Source organism: Polypterus senegalus, chromosome 16, assembly GCF_016835505.1.
Source record: "Polypterus senegalus isolate Bchr_013 chromosome 16, ASM1683550v1, whole genome shotgun sequence".
NCBI lineage: Eukaryota > Metazoa > Chordata > Cladistia > Polypteriformes > Polypteridae > Polypterus > Polypterus senegalus.
The window spans coordinates 48,789,493-48,808,460 of NC_053169.1; the positions used below are offsets into that span (position 1 = coordinate 48,789,493).

General features: G+C 36.2%; 1 protein-coding gene across 2 annotated transcripts in view; it reads right to left on the minus strand.

The window, feature by feature from the left end:
* The window catches only part of asb3 (ankyrin repeat and SOCS box containing 3), a 152,517-nt gene that overhangs the window by 43,624 nt on the left and 89,925 nt on the right, over positions 1–18,968 (minus strand). For both annotated transcript variants that reach the window (XM_039738153.1, XM_039738154.1), the window contains exon 7: positions 18,001–18,198. In XM_039738153.1, the coding sequence (XP_039594087.1) occupies positions 18,001–18,198 (198 nt within the window). The remainder of the gene's footprint in view (positions 1–18,000; positions 18,199–18,968) is intronic.

Genomic DNA, 18,968 nt, shown 5'->3' on the forward strand with positions numbered 1-18,968 from the left:
TGAGGTTGTATATTCATGACTGAACTTACCAACCTTTTATCTGAATTGGCTAATTATGATCACGTAGTACTGATGGGGGATTTTAATGTACACATTGATGTGGAAACTGGCACTTTTAGCAAATGTTTTACTTATTTGTAAAATTCAGTAGGATTTTGTCAGATTGTCAAAGGTCCAACTCATAATCATAACCACACATTAGATTTAATTATAACTTACAAAGTTGACATTCAAAATTTAAATATTACTCCATTAAATGAAGTTATTTCCGATCACTACTTATTTACATTTGATTTAGTCCTGCCCTTGCCAACACACTCACAGAATAAAACTTATAGATACTTTGAGTAAGTCGAGTGTAATTGTGGAAAACCATTTAGATCAGTTAACATCAAATGTAAACGTGGAAAACAATTTAGATCAGCTAACATCGCATTATAATGTGACCTTGAGAGATGCTCTGGACACAGTGGCTCCCCTTAACACTAGAATTACCAGAGCCTACGAAAAAACTCGTAATTCCGTCCCACCTTAAACTGCTTCTTAAATCCCTTCACACCTCTCCGCCAGCGTCCTTTGTTCTCTAAATGTGCTGATAAAAAGAAGCTTGGAGCAGCCGGCTATTCCATCCCCCCACCAATTTAGAACGTGCACGAACTTCTCTCAGCTCATGCCTTGATTGAGTATCTGGGAGTGAAGTGGAGTTTTAGAGTGAAATAATAGATCGTTGTTTGGAACACACGCATTTCATGTCTGTTCCGTTTCTACAGTAATCTGTGTCAACACATTGTTAAAACAGAAACTTTTTATATTCTAGTAGTAGATGACAAAATGTAGGCATAAACTATATAATGTATGAAGCCTGAAGTCCAAATAGCAAAGAAACATTTTCACAAGAATAACACAATTGCACTTTTATTCAAACATATAACTGCAGAAACAAAAAGCCGCCTTAACATGCGACATTGACACCAGTTTACTATAATTGACTCCGTGGTTCAATAGACTCAGCCCCCGCTTGGGAATCAAGGGGTCACAGGTTCGATCCTGCCCCTCCCTTTTGAGAAGTAAACTGTTCTTAGTCTTACTGTTTTAGAAGAAAAACATACATTTGATTTCAGTCTGTAACAGCCGGTGCAATTTATGATCTTTGTAAAGGTTAGCTTTTTTTTTAATTCACTTTTCATTCTCTCAGTCGCGTTCAGAATCAATCCATACAACCCCATCTGACACGGCTGTTTTCACTAAAGACGCGCTATAGCTCTGCAGTGTACCACGATGCATACTAACGCCCACCCCGGTTCTGACACACAAGCGCTGGCGAAGCTGCCTTCTTCGTATCTCACCGTCACTTGCTTTTCTTTTTATTCAGTTTTATTGAGTGTTCCTGCCAGTCCCGCATGTTGCTGTATGCTTTTTCTTTTGCACCCAGGACATGCAGAAGAAAGAATGGTAAAGACCAGTAACCGGCGCTATATGCAATCATCAGACACTCCCCATCTGCCCGTGTCGTTCAAACACAGGAACATATATTGGTGTAAAAGTATAACAAAAGTGCACTTTTATTCAAGTGCACTTTTTCCATCGCCTTTTCCTGTAAGAAGCAGTGTACACACTTCTCTCTATGCTGTGGTTTCTATTACACACCTGAAAGAAAGAGACAATACATATGAACATATCCAGCATACAGCAACATGCGGGGACTGGCAGGAACACTCAATAAAACTGAATAAAAGAAAATCAAGTGACGGTGAGATACGAAGAAGACAGCTTCGCCAGCGTCTGTGTGTCAGAACTGGGTGGGGGGGGCGTTAGTATGCATCGTGGTACAACGCAGAGCTATAGAGCGTCTGTATTCTGTTTCTTTTGTACTCGAGGGCACGCAGAGGAGAGAATAGTAAAGAGCAGTAAGTTCGGCGCTATATGCAATCATCAGACACTCTCCATCTGCCCGTTGTTTTGTTATACTTTTCAATACTTTTATACTGCTCAAGCGGGCATGCTCAAAAATACACGTGTAATGCCACGAAAAGTGCACGCAGACACTTCATTTCGCAAACAAAACAAGTGCACTTTTATTCAAAACTACCTGTATAACCGAAGAAAAAAGAAAGCAAGATACAGTAGGCGATTGATACGACATCTTGCATGGTGCAATGCTAAGAAGTGAAGATTTTCATTCCGTGCTATATAAAATCATCACATTCAAATATTAACAGTTCCCACACACCCAAGGACCGTCCTTCCTACATTTACGACCGTGTACTTGTTGCCGTGTACACACCTCTCTGTGCTATGGTTTCTATTACACTGAATGAGCACCTGACACTGTACTTTCTTCCCTGGGGGAAGGTCCGCATCAGAGAATTTCCAGTTCCTGCATAAATTCACACCTGATCTGACGCTGTTCGTTTTCAAATAATATTGCATTAGTGCGATTATATTTTCACATATATTGTCTTTCTTTCAGGTGTGTAATAGAAACCACAGCATAGAGAGAAGTGTGTACACTGCTTCTTACAGGAAAAGGCGATGGAAAAAGTGCACTTGAATAAAAGTGCACTTTTGTTATACTTTTACACCAATATATGTTCCTGTGTTTGAGCGACACGGGCAGATGGGGAGTGTCTGATGATTGCATATAGCGCCGAAGTTACTGGTCTTTACCATTCTTTCTTCTGCATGTCCTGGGTGCAAAAGAAAAAGCATACAGCAACATGCGGGGACTGGCAGGAACACTCAATAAAACTGAATAAAAAGAAAAGCAAGTGACGGTGAGATACGAAGAAGGCAGCTTAGCCAGCGTTTGTGTGTCAGAACCGGGGCGTTAGTATGCATCGTGGTACACTGCAGAGCTATAGCGCGTTTTTAGTGAAAACAGCCGTGTCAGATGGGGTTGTATGGATTGATTCTGAACGCGACTGAGAGAGTGAAAAGTGAATAAAAAAAAAAGCTAACCTTTACAAAGATCATAAATTGCACCGGCTGTTACAGACTGAAATCAAATGTATGTTTTTATTCTAAAACAGTAAGACTAAGAACAGTTTACTTCTCAAAAGGGAGGGGCGCAGGATCGAACCCGTGACCCCTTGATTCCCAAGCGGGGGCTGAGTCTATTGAACCACGGAGTCAGTTATAGTAAGCTGGTGTCAATGTCGCATGTTAAGGCGGCTTTTTGTTTCTGCAGTTATATGTTTGAATAAAAGTGCAATTGTGTTATTCTTGTGAAAATGTTTCTTTGCTATTTGGACTTCAGGCTTCATACATTATATAGTTTATGCCTACATTTTGTCATCTACTACTAGAATATAAAAAAGTTTCTGTTTTAACAATGTGTTGACACAGATTACTGTAGAAACGGAACAGACATGAAATGCGTGTGTTCCAAACAACGATCTATTATTTCACTCTAAAACTCCACTTCACTCCCAGATACTCAATCAAGGCATGAGCTGAGAGAAGTTCGTGCACGTTCTAAATTGGTGGGGGATGGAATAGCCGGCTGCTCCTAGCTTCTTTTTATCAGCACATTTAGAGAACAAAGGACGCTGGCGGAGGTGTGAAGGGATTTAAGAAGCAGTTTAAGGTGGGACGGAATTACGAGTTTTTTCGTAGGCTCTGGTAATTCTAGTGTTAAAACAAAAGTGATCAAAGCACTCTCCCCGGTTTAATGAAAACACTTGAGTTCTTAAATTAGAGTGTCGAAAACTGGAGCACAGATGGAGAACAACAAAGCTACATGTCTTTCAATTTGCATGGACAGAGAGTGTTAAAAAATACAAAACAGCTCTCTTTAAAGCTCACTCAGAATACTATTCTACAATAATAGATAGCAATAATAAAAATCCTCAGGTACTGTTTAGAACAGTGGCTAAATTAACAAATGGGAATTCAGTTCTATAGTGCAAAATACCAACAGGTATTAGCAGTACAGACTTTATGAACTTCTTCAATGAGAAAATTAAAAATATAAGATCCCGAATCTCAGCATCACAGTACAAACCAAATACTAGCTTAGCAGACCCTGCCTCACATTGCATTCAGCACTTTAGTAATTTTAATCCTGTAACTGAGCAGGAAGTCTTAACTTTAACTTCTAATATGAAGCCCACTACTTGTTCCCTAGATCCAGTGCCAACAAAACTAGTAAAAGGCGCAATGGATGTTCTTGCAGTGCTTTTCTAAACGTTGTCAATAGTTCAATATTGCATGGAACTGTACCTGATGCAATAAAAGTTTCAGTCATTAAACCATTACTTAAAAAGTCAGACCTAGACCCACACACTCTAAATAATTATTGGACTATTTCAAATTTACCCTTTCTCTCTAAAATACTAGAAAAAGTAGTCACCAGTCAGCTTCAGTCACACCAAACACATTACAATTTATTTGAGAAATTCCAGTCTGGTTTCCGCACTGGTCATAGTATAGAAACAGCACTAACGTGGGTTGTAAATGACATTCTGATATCCTCTGATTAAGGAAACTCCACTGTAATTATGTTGTTAGACTTAAGTGCAGCATTTGACACCACTAACCATTCTATTTTATTGCACAGGCTAGAAAATGATGTTGGGCTTACAGGCACTGTGCTCGCTTGGTTTGGTTATTTATCGAATCGATTCCAATATGTACAGAAATATGCTGACAGTACTCCATCATTATACACAGAAGTGAGATATGGTGTTCTGCAGGGCTCAGTACTGGGACCTTTACTATTCTCAATTTACATGCTCCCAATGGGATCTATCATTAGGAAACATAATGTTAATTTTCATTCGTATGCAGATGACACCCAGTTATACCTTTCATTTAGATCAAATGAAGTTTCTTTAATTAGTAGTGTTCGCGAATTAAAGGAGTGGATGGATGAGAACTACTTGTCTTTAAACACAGATATTAATTGTTGGTGGGAATGACGCTGATCACAACAATATTTTGCCATCATTTAACTCAGTTGGAATCACCATTAATTTTACTAAATCAGCCCGCAATCTAGGAGTTAGCTTTGACTCTAGCATGTCATTTAAAGTGCATATTACAAAAATATTCAAATCATGTTTCTTCCATCTTAAAAATGTTGGGAAATTGTGGCGCTTTCTAAATAAACAGGATTCTGAGAAATTAATTCATGCATTTATTTCTAGTAGGACTGACTACTGCACTGCGGTGTTCACTGGATGTTCAAACCGTTTTTTATACAGCCTCCAGTTAAACCAAAATGCTGCTGCAAGAATTATTACAAGAACAAGAAAATAAGAGCACATAACTCCAGTTCTTAAATCCTTACACTGGCTCCCGGTTAAGTTTAGGGCTGATTTCAAAATCCTCCTTTTAACATATAAAGCATTAAATGGCCAAGGTACGGCTTACTTGTCTGAACTTATTATGACGTACAAACCAGAGCGCACATTAACATCTCAAAATGCCGGTCTGCTTATGATTCCAAGGATTAATAAAATAACAGTAGGAGGTCGAGCTTTTAGTTACAGGGATCCTAAACTGTGGAATGGTCTGTCTGCTACTATAAGAGTTGCCCCTTTGGTCTCAGCTTTTAAATCCTGGCTGAAGACTCACTACTTCACTTTAGTATATCCTTACTAGAGCTTCTGATTAACTGTACAGACTACATCGCTGTTGCTAGTCATTAGCACTAAAACATAAGTAACATGATAGTTATAATTAGATAATAACCCTCTTCTATTCTATTTCTGTTCTCGGTACTCAAATGTGGCACTTGGTGCCACGGCCCACCTGCCAAGTTGTTTTGCCTGCCTAAGGTAAAGTCCTCCCTGATGGAGGAATCCAGGAATCGTGGGGTAGAGGGGTCCGTTTCATTGGATTGGCTGGCCCAGCGCTGTTTCAGCTGTGGAATGGCCAAATCAGGGTGGCAGCTTGATGGATGTCTCTAGGACTCTAAACAAATCCAAATCATTGTGTGATATCATCTACTGTTAAATTCTACTCCGTACTTCTAAAATTTTTATTTCTATACTGTATTGAGGATTTGTTCTGTGTATTGTATTGTATTGTATTGACCCCCTTCTTTTTGACACCCACTACACGCCCAACCTACCTGGAAAGGGGTCTCTCTTTGAACTGCCTTTCCCAAGGTTTCTTCCATTTTTTTCCCTACTGGGGTTTTTTGGGAGCTTTTCTTTGTCTACTTAGAGAGTGAAGGCTGGGGGGCTGTCAAGAGGCAGGGCTTGTTAAAGCCCATTGCGGCATTTTTTGTGTGATTTTGGGCTATACAAAAATAAATTGTATTGTACTGTATTTCAATTCAATTCAGTTTATTTCTGTATATCACTCTCCACATGCACAGAAGGCTGGGACAAGTTCTCAGTTTGAATGCAAATACAGACTTTACAAATTACTAATTAAAAAATGAGTACACATTAAGACACAGATTTATTTAAAAAGACCGCCAAGCAAAACAGTATGAAACTGATTAAAACAAATGGAGCCCAGAAATATTTATCCACTAATTAACAGATGAAATATGGCAAAAGAGAAGAGGAAAACAAAAACTCCACTCAGGAGAAGCCCTGGTGAAATAAACCTCTGAAGGATCCATGGTCAATTATAACAGAGGAAGACAAAAATCAGGCACAGTCACTCTGTCCTGCATGCCTAGACCAACCAGCCACCTTCTCCTGGGCATTTTACAGTAGAATCTGTGCTGAGATGTCTAATCTGACAACATAATCTTTCCATCCATTGATTACATGGTATATAAAATATTATTTATGTAACTCATTCTAAATTAGCCATTAGGTTTTATTGTAAAATAGACACAAGTTAAATAGCACTTAACCTCTAAACTTACATTTGAAACACCAGCTACTGGCCAAGGAGCCTATAACCTTAAGTATTTTAAAAGATAGTAAGTCACACTAACTCAGATATAACATTATCTATAATTAGTGATGAGTGGAACATACAAATTTCAATGTGCATGTGGTTTCCCAAAACTGACAACAAAATTCAATATATGGACATTGTAAAATGTAAATCTAACTAAAAAAATCTTTTGGAGGTTTGAAAGGTTTTTTGTTATAGAGAACAAGAAATACTGCTGCATATTAAGCATCATTCACACTTCAATGTCTACCTACAGTATGTTCTTTTCTGCATCTGCATAAGACATGTAATCTTTCATACACTAGTAAAATCAATTCTTCCTAATAGAACTAAACATCTCACTTCTGGTGTCAATTGCACAAATTTTATCGAAAACAAAACACAATTTGTTTTGTCTTTTTTTTGGGGGGTAAATGAAACAGAATTCTGCTATGAATTCAATTTTGTGAATTATTTTGCTGAACACCTCCTAAAACTAATTCAACAGCAACAACATGTATTTATATAGGACATTTTCATACAAATAACATACATCAAAGTGCTTTACAAGAAGTCAAAGAAAAAGTTACATAAAAAAACAATATTAGGCAATAATATTAAAAAAAATAACTGACAGAAGAAAAGGGCAAGGCCAGATGGCTGGAAGGACAGAAAAAACAAGCATGCTGAAGAAAAAACAAAATCCGCAGGGTTTCCCAGGACAAACGACTGCCTAGGGGAAATGCAACAAAACTACAACCTCTCTGGTCTATCCTAAGCAAGATTTGATGCCGATTAATTAGGTAGGGTGGTTGGTACACTCTCATACACCTTTGTCTTTCATTCCAGTCCTGACTCCAATCTCACTGGTTTGAGGATTGAAGGGGCTTTTAAGACCCAGTAAGTTATCACTTTCACGTTTTGAATGATTAGGCCTACAGAATGTCTAAGGCCATTCTATTAAAACTCTCTCTAGCAGCTGCTGGGCTTGCTGCAATCCTGAATCCTAGGCCACTCTTAAGGGGCCAGTTAACCCCCAGGTTCACCTATCAATCATTAAAGGGCAGCAGGGAGCCATGTATTAGTTAGCCAGTCTGCCTGCTTTAACCTGACAGCTTGAGGGACTTAGGGCAAGGACTAGAAATTACATTATAAATAGATCAGCTCAGCTTACTGAGAAAGCTGGGACCCAATGTTACTTAGTTGAAAATTAGTTTACCTAGTTGAAAATTTAGGCATTTTTGAATTCTGTTATTAAAAAGACTTCACTAAAGGCATCCTGCACAACTGGGATATAAACCAAAGTTAGACTTTCTGCTCTAGATGGCTGAAAAATTGTGTCATCCTGTGGGACTTGCTGGGTGTTGAATGTAAGTCAGCCACTGTTGCAGGGATTATCTTGGTGAGAGGCTCACAGAATTAGATTCAAGTAGTTGAATAATGACACCCTGAAAAACAAATGGAAGGATGTCTCAACAGTAGATGGAAAAGTATTTCCCAAGAGGTTTTTAACTGCGCCCAAACTTCACCAGTGAAAATCGAATGTTAAATCAGATTAAGGAAGGGGAAGGAGGAGGGCACCAAACAGATGTTGGTTTGGAGCACTCAAAGGAGGGTTTTCCTTAGTCCCGCCAATGGCCATCTTGGTAGGAATAAATTTAAAAAGAAATTATTAAACAGTAACTGAAATTGAGAATTATTGAGCTCTTGCCTTTGAATGTCATTACACTGGAAATATAAAAACAAGTCATGCTTAAACTTACTTCAACACCAGCATTTCATTTGCTGCAATGGATAATGTAGTGGTGCTAGAAAAATTAGCAAGGGAACATCAATACATACTGGTTATATAAGACTAAGCAAGATGGTATTCAAGGGCCTTTGTAACAAGAAACTGCTAGTGGTATCACAAAAGAATTGGTGTGTCTGTTTAAAAGAGTTGGGATTCTCCAAGAATTACTTATAGCCCTGTCCATACAAGAACAGTTGTATAACTGTACCACTGCTGCAAGTAATGTTAATTCCAATGACAGGATCTAAAAATTCTCCATGTGCCCACCTCACAAATCAAATTACAAGTATGCTGACATAGTCCATATGAAATCAAAGACAGTGAAGAGGCAGTAAATGATATAATTTTATTAACTGATTAACATAAGAAAAAAATGACTATGTCAACATGCAACTCCCTTGGATTTCTCACGAACTCTTAAGAGACCAGTTCATTCGTATGGAACTTTGAAACTGTAAGTCCTCATTACAAACTACAAACTCACTGGCATTTTAAATGAAATAGATCCAAAGCTAAAAATGAATGCTCCCATCTTTATACAGACAGTAAGAAGACATTGTGTGGACCATATGACTAACAATGAGCATCACTACTAACAATAATATTTTACTACCTTGAAAACAATACAGAATGAGAAGAATCTTCAATAAAATGAAAAACAACTTTTGAAATTTAAAAAAAAAATACAGAAAAAAATCACCAAGGTTAGGAAATGTTTATGACACCAACTAACACTGTTGACTACTACAATTATATTAAATAATATTTAATATTTGTTTTCATGATATTCACAACAAATACAATCTCTACGGAATATCTGAATCCAAGTGAGAAAATGACAAAACAAAAGTAAGGAAAATGTTAGTTTTAACTGTCATTGAGGAGAGTAAAAGTTAATGTTTAAGCTTTTGTATGCTTACACCTAAAATCAGTGACTGTTGCATGTGCAATTACTTTTTGAACTCACCAAGCTTCTAAATTTGACTTGACAAAAATCCATAGAACTAAATAAATATGGCAAAAAGATTTTAGGAAGTACCATTAAGCAAACAGACTAAAGAGAAAACAGCATTTATCAACCCAATACCCACTTGAAATATATTGACTTATTTAAACTTAATTTGGCAAGATTAACTTGTCTAAATTTTCCATACGATACGATCTACAAGCCACACAGCATACCATATACAGACAAACTGTTCCAATATCACCTTGAATATTTCATGTACATATTATCATCCACTAAAGGAGGCTAATTACCTGAGATATGCAATTGGTACTGCGATGGGCTGGTGCCCCACCAGGGGTTCGTTTCCTGCTTTGCACCCTGTGTTGGCTGGGATTAGCTCCAGCAGATCCCCGTGACCCTGTAGTTACGATATAGCGGGTTGGATAATGGATGGATGAATGTAATTGGTAAAGGAGATAACAAGCCCCAACTATATAGTGTGAATGTAGGAATGTCTCAGAAATTAAACCAGAGGCTTGAGCAGTCTTTCCTAGGACTGGTAAGGCATATCTGATAACTGACAACTTTTATGATTCAGTAAACTTTGACACTTCTCATCTTTCTGGAATACATTTTTTTTCTTGTGTATAATTATGGCTTTTCATTTATTTGGATACAAGTTAATTAGAATTTATTAGTGTTTTAAAATATATCTTCCTGAAATAATTTATAATTTCAAAAATATTATTTTTGCATTTACAGTGTTGATTTGATGTTTGTGGATTTGTTATTGGATTTTCTGATATTATGTCTTCTGGCCAGGTTTCATTTAATTCTGCTCTTTGGTTGGATATTTGGTTTAGAGATGAAGTACTTTTTCTTTCTGGTGTGTTGATCTTTGCTTTGTTTATTGACTTGCGCTCATCTTCTGGTCACTTAACTTGCCATAGTTGTCTGAAACCTCCTCCATCTGAAGATAGAACAATGGTATTTGTGGTCTGCCCCTTTAGCTCAGATGACCAAGTGATACTACTAGAGAGGAACAGCTGTTCCACTTCCAGTTGATGAAAAGGAGGAAACTAAGTTTTTAGAACCATATGATAAAACTCTAACCTAATGACCAGTGCACAAACTAGTAAAGAGACAGTTAAAAAGGAAAGAATAAAAACTGGATTATAAAAGAAACAAGCAAACAGAGGAAGCTAGAGTATGAGGTTACCTGATTGTAAGCCTTTTACATTTTGCTGTTAAAAACACTTCATTAAAGACTATTCTAGCATGAAATCCCTAGATAAAGACTGTGTTTCACTACATATAAAATATACTACAAAGGTTAAAAAATAGGCACAAACACACACACGTAAAGTCAGATGTTTTGAAGTAATATAGTCATACTCGCCACTACTACACTGTAGAGTAGTGATGTGATGCAAGTTAATTTATATGTGCATGTAAGAATTTCACTGTACTCTGTAAATATGACACTAATAACATTACCAACCCATATTATCTACACCAAAAATGGTGTGTGTGTGTGTATATACACAATATATATTTTATAAGCACACACTGTTTCACAATATTACTAGAAAAGCAACACTTTCCTAGCATACTGCTTGAATGCGCACCTCTGACCCATACTATATGTGCACAAAACATAATTTTGTCTCCATTCCATGATTTACTGAGCTCAGTTTTTTTTTTTTTATATATAAATCTGTTATCCTTAAGTGAAGTTTTATCTTACATGTGTGAACAGCACCACCAAGAGGCACAAAACTAGCTGACTTTACAAAAAAAAAAATGTAGTCAGAAACAAGTATAACTAGTCCTCTTCCACTACTAAGAAACAATTTGCAGAGGCACCAGAATGACACTTTGCATAATTAATTTTTGCAATAATTAAAAAGGAATATATTTGTATTGATTTGCCTATTGCATTTACAACTGTGTCTACTATAACTGCTGTTATTACAGATATTTACAAAATTGTATTTTTGATGGTCTACAGGTATAGATCTTTTAAAATAAACAATTCACTTTTGATCTTAATTTTTGAACACAAATGTTATCTGCAGCACATCAAAGCCAAGTTGATAAATATTTCAGAATGACTTGCAGTTATAGCTGCCTTCAAAAATGAATGCAACAAGCTTACAGCACATTAACTTAATGTTAACTATATGAGTTATCACTTTTGTCTTGTTTAAATATAACTTTATAAAATTATGCCTCACCACAAGTGTCATTTTATACTATTTTTGAGTAGGGCCTAAAAGGCCTTGTTTCAAACAGATCTAACATTGCTAAGTTTTTCGATGTTGTCACAAAGATTAAATTTTGGTTCTTGTAATTGATTTGTTTACATCAGTATCCTAAAATTACATTACCATACATGTGAATTTGAAATGTGAAAATTGAATAAATTATCTGCTCTAAGTGATCCTGATTTGAATGAATCCTGGCTGTGTCTTTGCCCTCAATTTAGGTATAAGCCTATACTACTGTATTCTTCAAGAACTATTGATATTCTGAAAGCCTGAAGCCTAAACTACAAGACTGATGACTATCAGTGAATAATATTTACAACTTGGCAGTCATTCCTCTACACCACTTTTTTTGTTCCCCTTCCTTCTCTTCTTTTTCTGCCTTCCATTGTCAGCCCCCATCATAAGCTTATTTCTTCATGCCCTACTGCCTTTATTTCCTCCATACGTTCTACACTGCATTCCCTGAATTACACTATCTCTTGAACTCTACTTTGCACAAAGGTGCCCTTCCTGTATGTTTCATGGATGTTTATGCAATACTGTTAACAAAAATCATTCTGTCAGCTTAGTGACTAATAAAATTATTCTAGATTTTAGAGAATGCACTGCTCACTTTTGTTTTGGTGGGTCAACAATCTGGAAGATCCTTTCTAAACTGGTTTCCACAGAGATCCTTGTTACATACTTTTTTGTTATCACATTTTCTTGGCTTTGATCAAGACGTTCCCATCTCTTCAGTCCTTACACTTCTAAGCCTATTATCAGGCTTTCGTGCTGTTAGCAACTCTTTCTGCCATATTTTGGATCAATGGACTGTGGCACAGATTGCTATCTTAACCTCATTAGGAGCTCTCTAAAGTTGTGGGCCACAGTAAACTTGTTCTTTTCATTGCCTAGTATGTTCCCCTGGTCCTTTCAAATCACCACATGGTTTCTCTTACCACTTTTCTGTTGACAATAACCAGATATTCCTTTCATTATTTTTCTTTCAGTTATTCCCAAGTTTCTGTCCAGATCTCCAACTAACTCAGGCATCTTATTGTTGACAAATGAGTTTCATGTTAAATGTAACCACCCAAGTTCTCCTTGCCACTGATGTCAAGAAAAGTTAGATATTCTGTTGCTCTCTCCTTCATCACATTTTCTGACCCAATCACTCTGCTCATGCAACTCAACTTCTTCCTCAAGTTCTTGTTCTTTTACCTAGACTACTCCTGTTTATGCCAGCACTCCCAGGAATGGCTATTCACGTCTTTAAAATGCTTCCAATGCAGATTACAATGGCATATTCTGTTTCTTGCCTTACCCTTAATACTCCTCTGCTTTACCATATCTTCACTTGGTTTTAATTCATTTAGAAACCTAGTACAATACTCTTATTATAACTGACAGAGTCCAGCATGGCTGTGATCTGCGTTATCTACAGTTTCTCTCCATACATTCATTGAATAACTTTATGTTCTGCTTCAGTGTGTTTATTTATACCTCCGTTAGAAAAGCCAGAAGTGTATACTGTTCCTCCAAGTTTGTGCTTATCATGCAGGATGGGCCTCCTAAAAACATCTAAACTGCTTTCAGGCTGTTGAGGTTCAAGAGGCATTTTGACTACAAACCTCTTCAAGATTTTCCACCCTGCTGCCTTCTTCCTGGTTACTTATACCTGAAGTGATCCTATTAGCTATCCATCAACTGTGGTTATATAAGGTTACTAGTTTTCATCTACACTAAAGCTGACAGCACATCACACTATTTCTAGATGGAGGGTATGTTAAACTTAATGACTGCTGTTAATGGATTATGAGTGACTGAGAAGTCAAAATCTTGGGGAAACTTAATCTGATGTTGCAATGGATTGGAGGTGTGAAAGGGGAAGTGCAACAAATACAGCTTCCTTGCTCTCTCTGCAAGTGTATGTGTGTGTGTGGACACCTTATTTCAGGATGTCAGCGACCTAGTTTCTCTCAAACAAACCTTGGTCGTGTTTCTGAGAAACACCGACTTTGAGACAAGCACTAACCTGGTCAAAAGCTGTCCTTGGACAGTACTGATCCTTCCCCAAGTTGCTCCTGGAAAACACAGTGACACATTTTGACATGTCAAGTTCAATGCAGGCTACATACAAACTACTGTAAAACAAGGACCTTCGTCCCTCTTTATTGTATTAAGGAAAGTCTGACTGAGGTTTATACTTCTTGAGGGAAATTATGAATTGCAGCAATCAGGTCCCTCCAGTAACACCACCAAGAAGACTCAGCAACTCGTGTCATAAATAAAAGCAACCGAATTCCTATTACTGAACAAAGTACAACAACTATAGGTGTAATTAATATAAGGTTTTGAACCAAGTATATCAAACTAATCCATTCTTTTTTGATACTTTTTTATCTCTAACATCATAACTTCCATTGCTGTGCAATTTGTCCAGTGGAGAAAAACACAGTTTTCCAAAAAGCACCAACTCGAAGAGTCGTTTACTTTTTAAATCTCCATGAGAATGTTCTTGCTTTTTAGTTATTCTGGTGTGCGTTCAGACCACAGTGTGTTTGTGTTTATTTATTTACCTACCTACCAATTTATGTATTTATTTGAAGCAGTTCTGTAAAAAGCCAAATTTCTCCCCGGGGACAAATAAAAGTTCTATCTATTGTCTGTCTATCCATCTACACCAGTCTGTTCTAAGTAAATAATTCTCCTATTCTTGCAGAGTTCCAGAGTATGACCTTTACACTGTATACACTTTTGGGGAAATTAAAACATTGTTAATTAAAATATTTCTCCTTCACAACCCAAAACAATCTTTGTTCCTTATAATTTAAAAACAGTATAAATACTAGTAAGAAATTAATCTTAAGGTGTCCATATTATTATTATTTGCATTTTCCTGTTATTATTGCACTTTATTTATATGGCACAGTCATTGAACAACTAGTTCTGACCTGGGTTCAATGCTCAATCTAGTCACTATATGTGTGGAGTGTTCACATTGTAATTTGGCTCAATATCATACAGATGTTCATGTCTAACTTACAACTCTACTGCACATGCATCATGGAATATGAGTGTGTGAGAATGAAACAATATCCTACAATGGGCTTGTTTTCAATCAAGAGGTTACTGTCTTGTGTAATATGCTACAGCTCCCTGCAACCATATAATGAAAAAGCCTTGTTCGGAAAATGGATGGATGGAAATATTTTAATATACATGAGAGGACAACCTTTAATAAAATCTTGACAAAGAGGTTATAGGATTACACTAAATATCTCCCAGTACATATTAGCACTGGTTGTTGTGTTATATTATTTAAAATAATGCAATAATACTGTATCTCACCCAATAAGTAATTGTTTTCATTATTTTTAAAAACACACAAAGTGTTAAAAATAGAAGACTTAATGCTAAAGTTATAATTCATATATAATGTCAATAGGAAATTAGAATTTCTCCACATAATTTTTTTGAACATTCAGCAAACAAAATTTAATGCTTATAAAAGTGCAACCTGTCAGGAAGGTGGTAATTTAATATTAATAACAGTTTATTGTCTGGGATATGTTAATAATTTTGATTAACATGTGGTCATATTTTTATAATTATCTTGGGCCAATTCTAAAGTTTTTCTTTCATGGACTCCAGCATTTTTTGTGTATGTTTTTGTGGGTGTCACAACTCTGGAGCTTCAGGCTATTAGGATGCTATCCACAGGTATATGATGCATTCCTGCTGATTACATTTGAAACCTTTGAGAGACATATACTCATTCAACAACTAATTTAGGTTTAGAGTCTGATATTGATTTAGCTGTTTTTAAATCTCATATACATAGTATAGAGAAAGTATAGGAAACGAGAAAAAATTTGACATTTGAGATTTTGATGGATCTTCACGTTTTAGACCTTACTGAGTCGAAAATAAAATTTTTGAAATTATGTCTGTCTGTGTGTAAACATGATAACTCAAAAATGCTTTGACCCAGGTCAATGAAATTTTCTATACCTGATTTATATCATAAATAAAGAATCCCATCAATTTTGGGCCACTTCTGGCACCCGGAAGCGGTACTTTGACTGAATACTTTTGTGAATTTTCAAGTAAATTATGGTTAAAATTACAGATTGATGCTTCAAATTTTGTATAGATATTTATAGTGATAAAAAGTAAACATATGAAATTTTTGTATCATGGAAATATAAATGTGTACATTGTACAAAATTCAATATAAACGCATATTCCTTCAATAACTATTATTAATTTTATTTTAATTTGTAAATCATAAAAGTTTAACAATAATGTGTAAACATAGAACATGCCATGTAAATATAGAGAAGTAATGGGAACAATAAGCTGCTATGTCCCTGTCATGTTCCTGGTAATACTTTTAATTTTATTTTTTTTATTTCCACCACCATTATCATAATTAAATACATGTACAGCTAAATGCAGTTTTATCTATAACAATTCATTGCAACAAATATATACTAACACTTTTTCTGTATTTTTAGGTGACTATAACTCTTTTTACTTTGCACGTAATCTAGGTAATACATATGTAATCATGAAAAAATTCCACCACCTTTTTCAATCTCCCGAAGTGTGAAAATATTTTAATATAAAGTTTGATTATACATGAAATAAATTATTGTGTATTGATATTATCAATTAATTCTGATGAGAAACAAAGAGAGATATGATATTTGAGAAATATTGTGCAACGGGAAGCGGTACTGATGACATTTTCCTCTATCTCAGTATATGAGAAAGCTGAAGGGAGCACACTTCCAATACAGTGGAACCTAGGTTTACGAGCGATGTCTTGCAATACGAGCAGTATGGATACACTTTGTCTGCGGAGCGTCATGCGATCACAACTGAGCTGATGGTTCTTCTCTCTCTCTCTCCTTATATCTCGCTCTGTCTGTCTGTCTCTCTCTTCTTATCTCGCTCTCTCTCGCTCTCAATCGTCTGTCTGTCTGTCTCTCTCGCTCTCTCTCTCGCTCTCTCTCTCTCTCTCTCTCTCCAGCTCTCTCTCTCTTTCTCTCTCTCTCACGCTCTCTCTCTCTCTCTCCTTATCTCTATTGCTCGCGCACAGCATGTCTCTTTCTTCTATTGAGGGCAATTGTCTCCTATTCTCCGTCTGAGTCTGTGTGCCTCACTCATATAGTCAACATCCGTACGAGCGTATACTGTTTACTACAGCATTGTGACTGTGTGTGTATGTGTGTGTGTGTGCGCTGTGAAAAACACGAAGTTGAGTCTCAGTACTTTAACAACACTAGCCGCCTTCAGCTTGAAACAGCAACAGCGCTGTTATTTATTGTAGCGGGATATTTATAATGTTCCTTGTATCACCCATTGACGGCAGAAACTTATAGCATGTCTGTGATCTTTTTGGATGCGCTTATACGGCGAACTGCTATAGCGCTGGGAGACTACGATTGCTTTGGGACACTCTTCCGCATGTCGTCCTGTTGGGTGGAATCCCACATGAGTTTAGAAACTCACTCACACCAGCCATGATTCTTTTTAAAGGTAAAGTGCAGGTTAATTTGTTTTATGTATTTTTACTTTATATTTTGTATTAATCATTTTATATGAATAGTTTTGGGTTGTGGAACGAATCATCCGAGTTTCCATTATTTCTTATGGGGAAATTCGCTTTGATATACGATTGCTTTGGACTGCGAGCACGTTTCCGGAACAAATTATGCTCGCAAACCGAGGTTCCACTGTATTTTGATTTCAAGCTTAGTTTTGTGTACCTCTTGTATTTGGACAATAGATCCTTAACGTTATGTAACCAACCTTTGCAATGTTTTAACTATTTTTTTGTTTAAATGCATAAAGAAAGACCTTTTAGATCTTCACAGACCACACTATAATTTACTAATAAAGCAAATTAGTGTTTCTTGTACTTTACACATGCGCAGTGAGGTATTTAAATGTATTTCATTCTTATTTTCAGTTATGTGATAACCAATATAATCATGAGTACTATAGCTATAAATTACCGTCTTCCACTGATATTATATTTTTTGTTCTGAATTACCAAATGCTTCGAAACAAGCAAAAAATGTTGTTCAAAATATACTAGACACACCTAGAAAGTATTGATAAACACAAACAGATTGAGCAAGAAATAAACTTACACTCTGGCAATGGCTGTAGAAAGAGGAGATGTATAACCAAACATCATGCATTCCTGTGCATTTGGGCTATAACCTTCTTGCAGAAGAATCTTCAAACAGTCTTCCTGATCACCAAGCACAGCAGAATAAACTGGGCTGACCTTACCTATGCCTGTATCACATATTCGATTAGTAATAGGTATAAGTTTCTCAAGAATCCTGTTGAGATACAAATTAATTACGTCATTAAATGTAACACCTTATAAACATTAGTTTGACAAAGAATGATAATTTTTTACAAATCTTAATAAAAAATAACTTTAAAGAATGAATGGGAAAAAAATTTACCTTTACAATGTTGAACTATCAAATACTAATCAAAGAAAGTTTCTAAGACTGTCTAGCCACAATGAATACACAGTGTACACAGTATTTCTGATAGAATCCTTTAACATATATTATCACACAAATCTTTTTGGCACAGCATCTGAAGAATGTGGGTTTGGAAGAATAAATGGAAAAACGTTAGCTTTACAACCCACAGCTAACAAATAGTAATCAGTACAATTCTTGCTGTCTATCTTCAACATTTGTACACAGTTGTCATTTAATCAATTCATTGTCACTAATCCAGGTAACCATTTTTTCCAAATATGATAACCGGGCACCGGATTACAAATCCTCCCATCATTATTTATAATTAAACTTTACTTAAAAATGGCAAATAATTAGACACGTCACACAAAATTCATGTTTTATTTTTGAAAACAAATCATGACTTAGAAAAAGTACTAATTTATGCATTTTTTGCAATTCCATTCTCTGCATTTAAATAACCAAGGAAACCTCTGGCCAACTCTATCCACTGTGCAGTTTTTCACATTAAAAGCAGATTTCTAGTTCTCATGGGAGGGCACTCCAGTTAACACATGCTAATGAGAAAAGCAAGTAGAATTGTAGATGTTCTGTCACATCCACCAAATAATTAC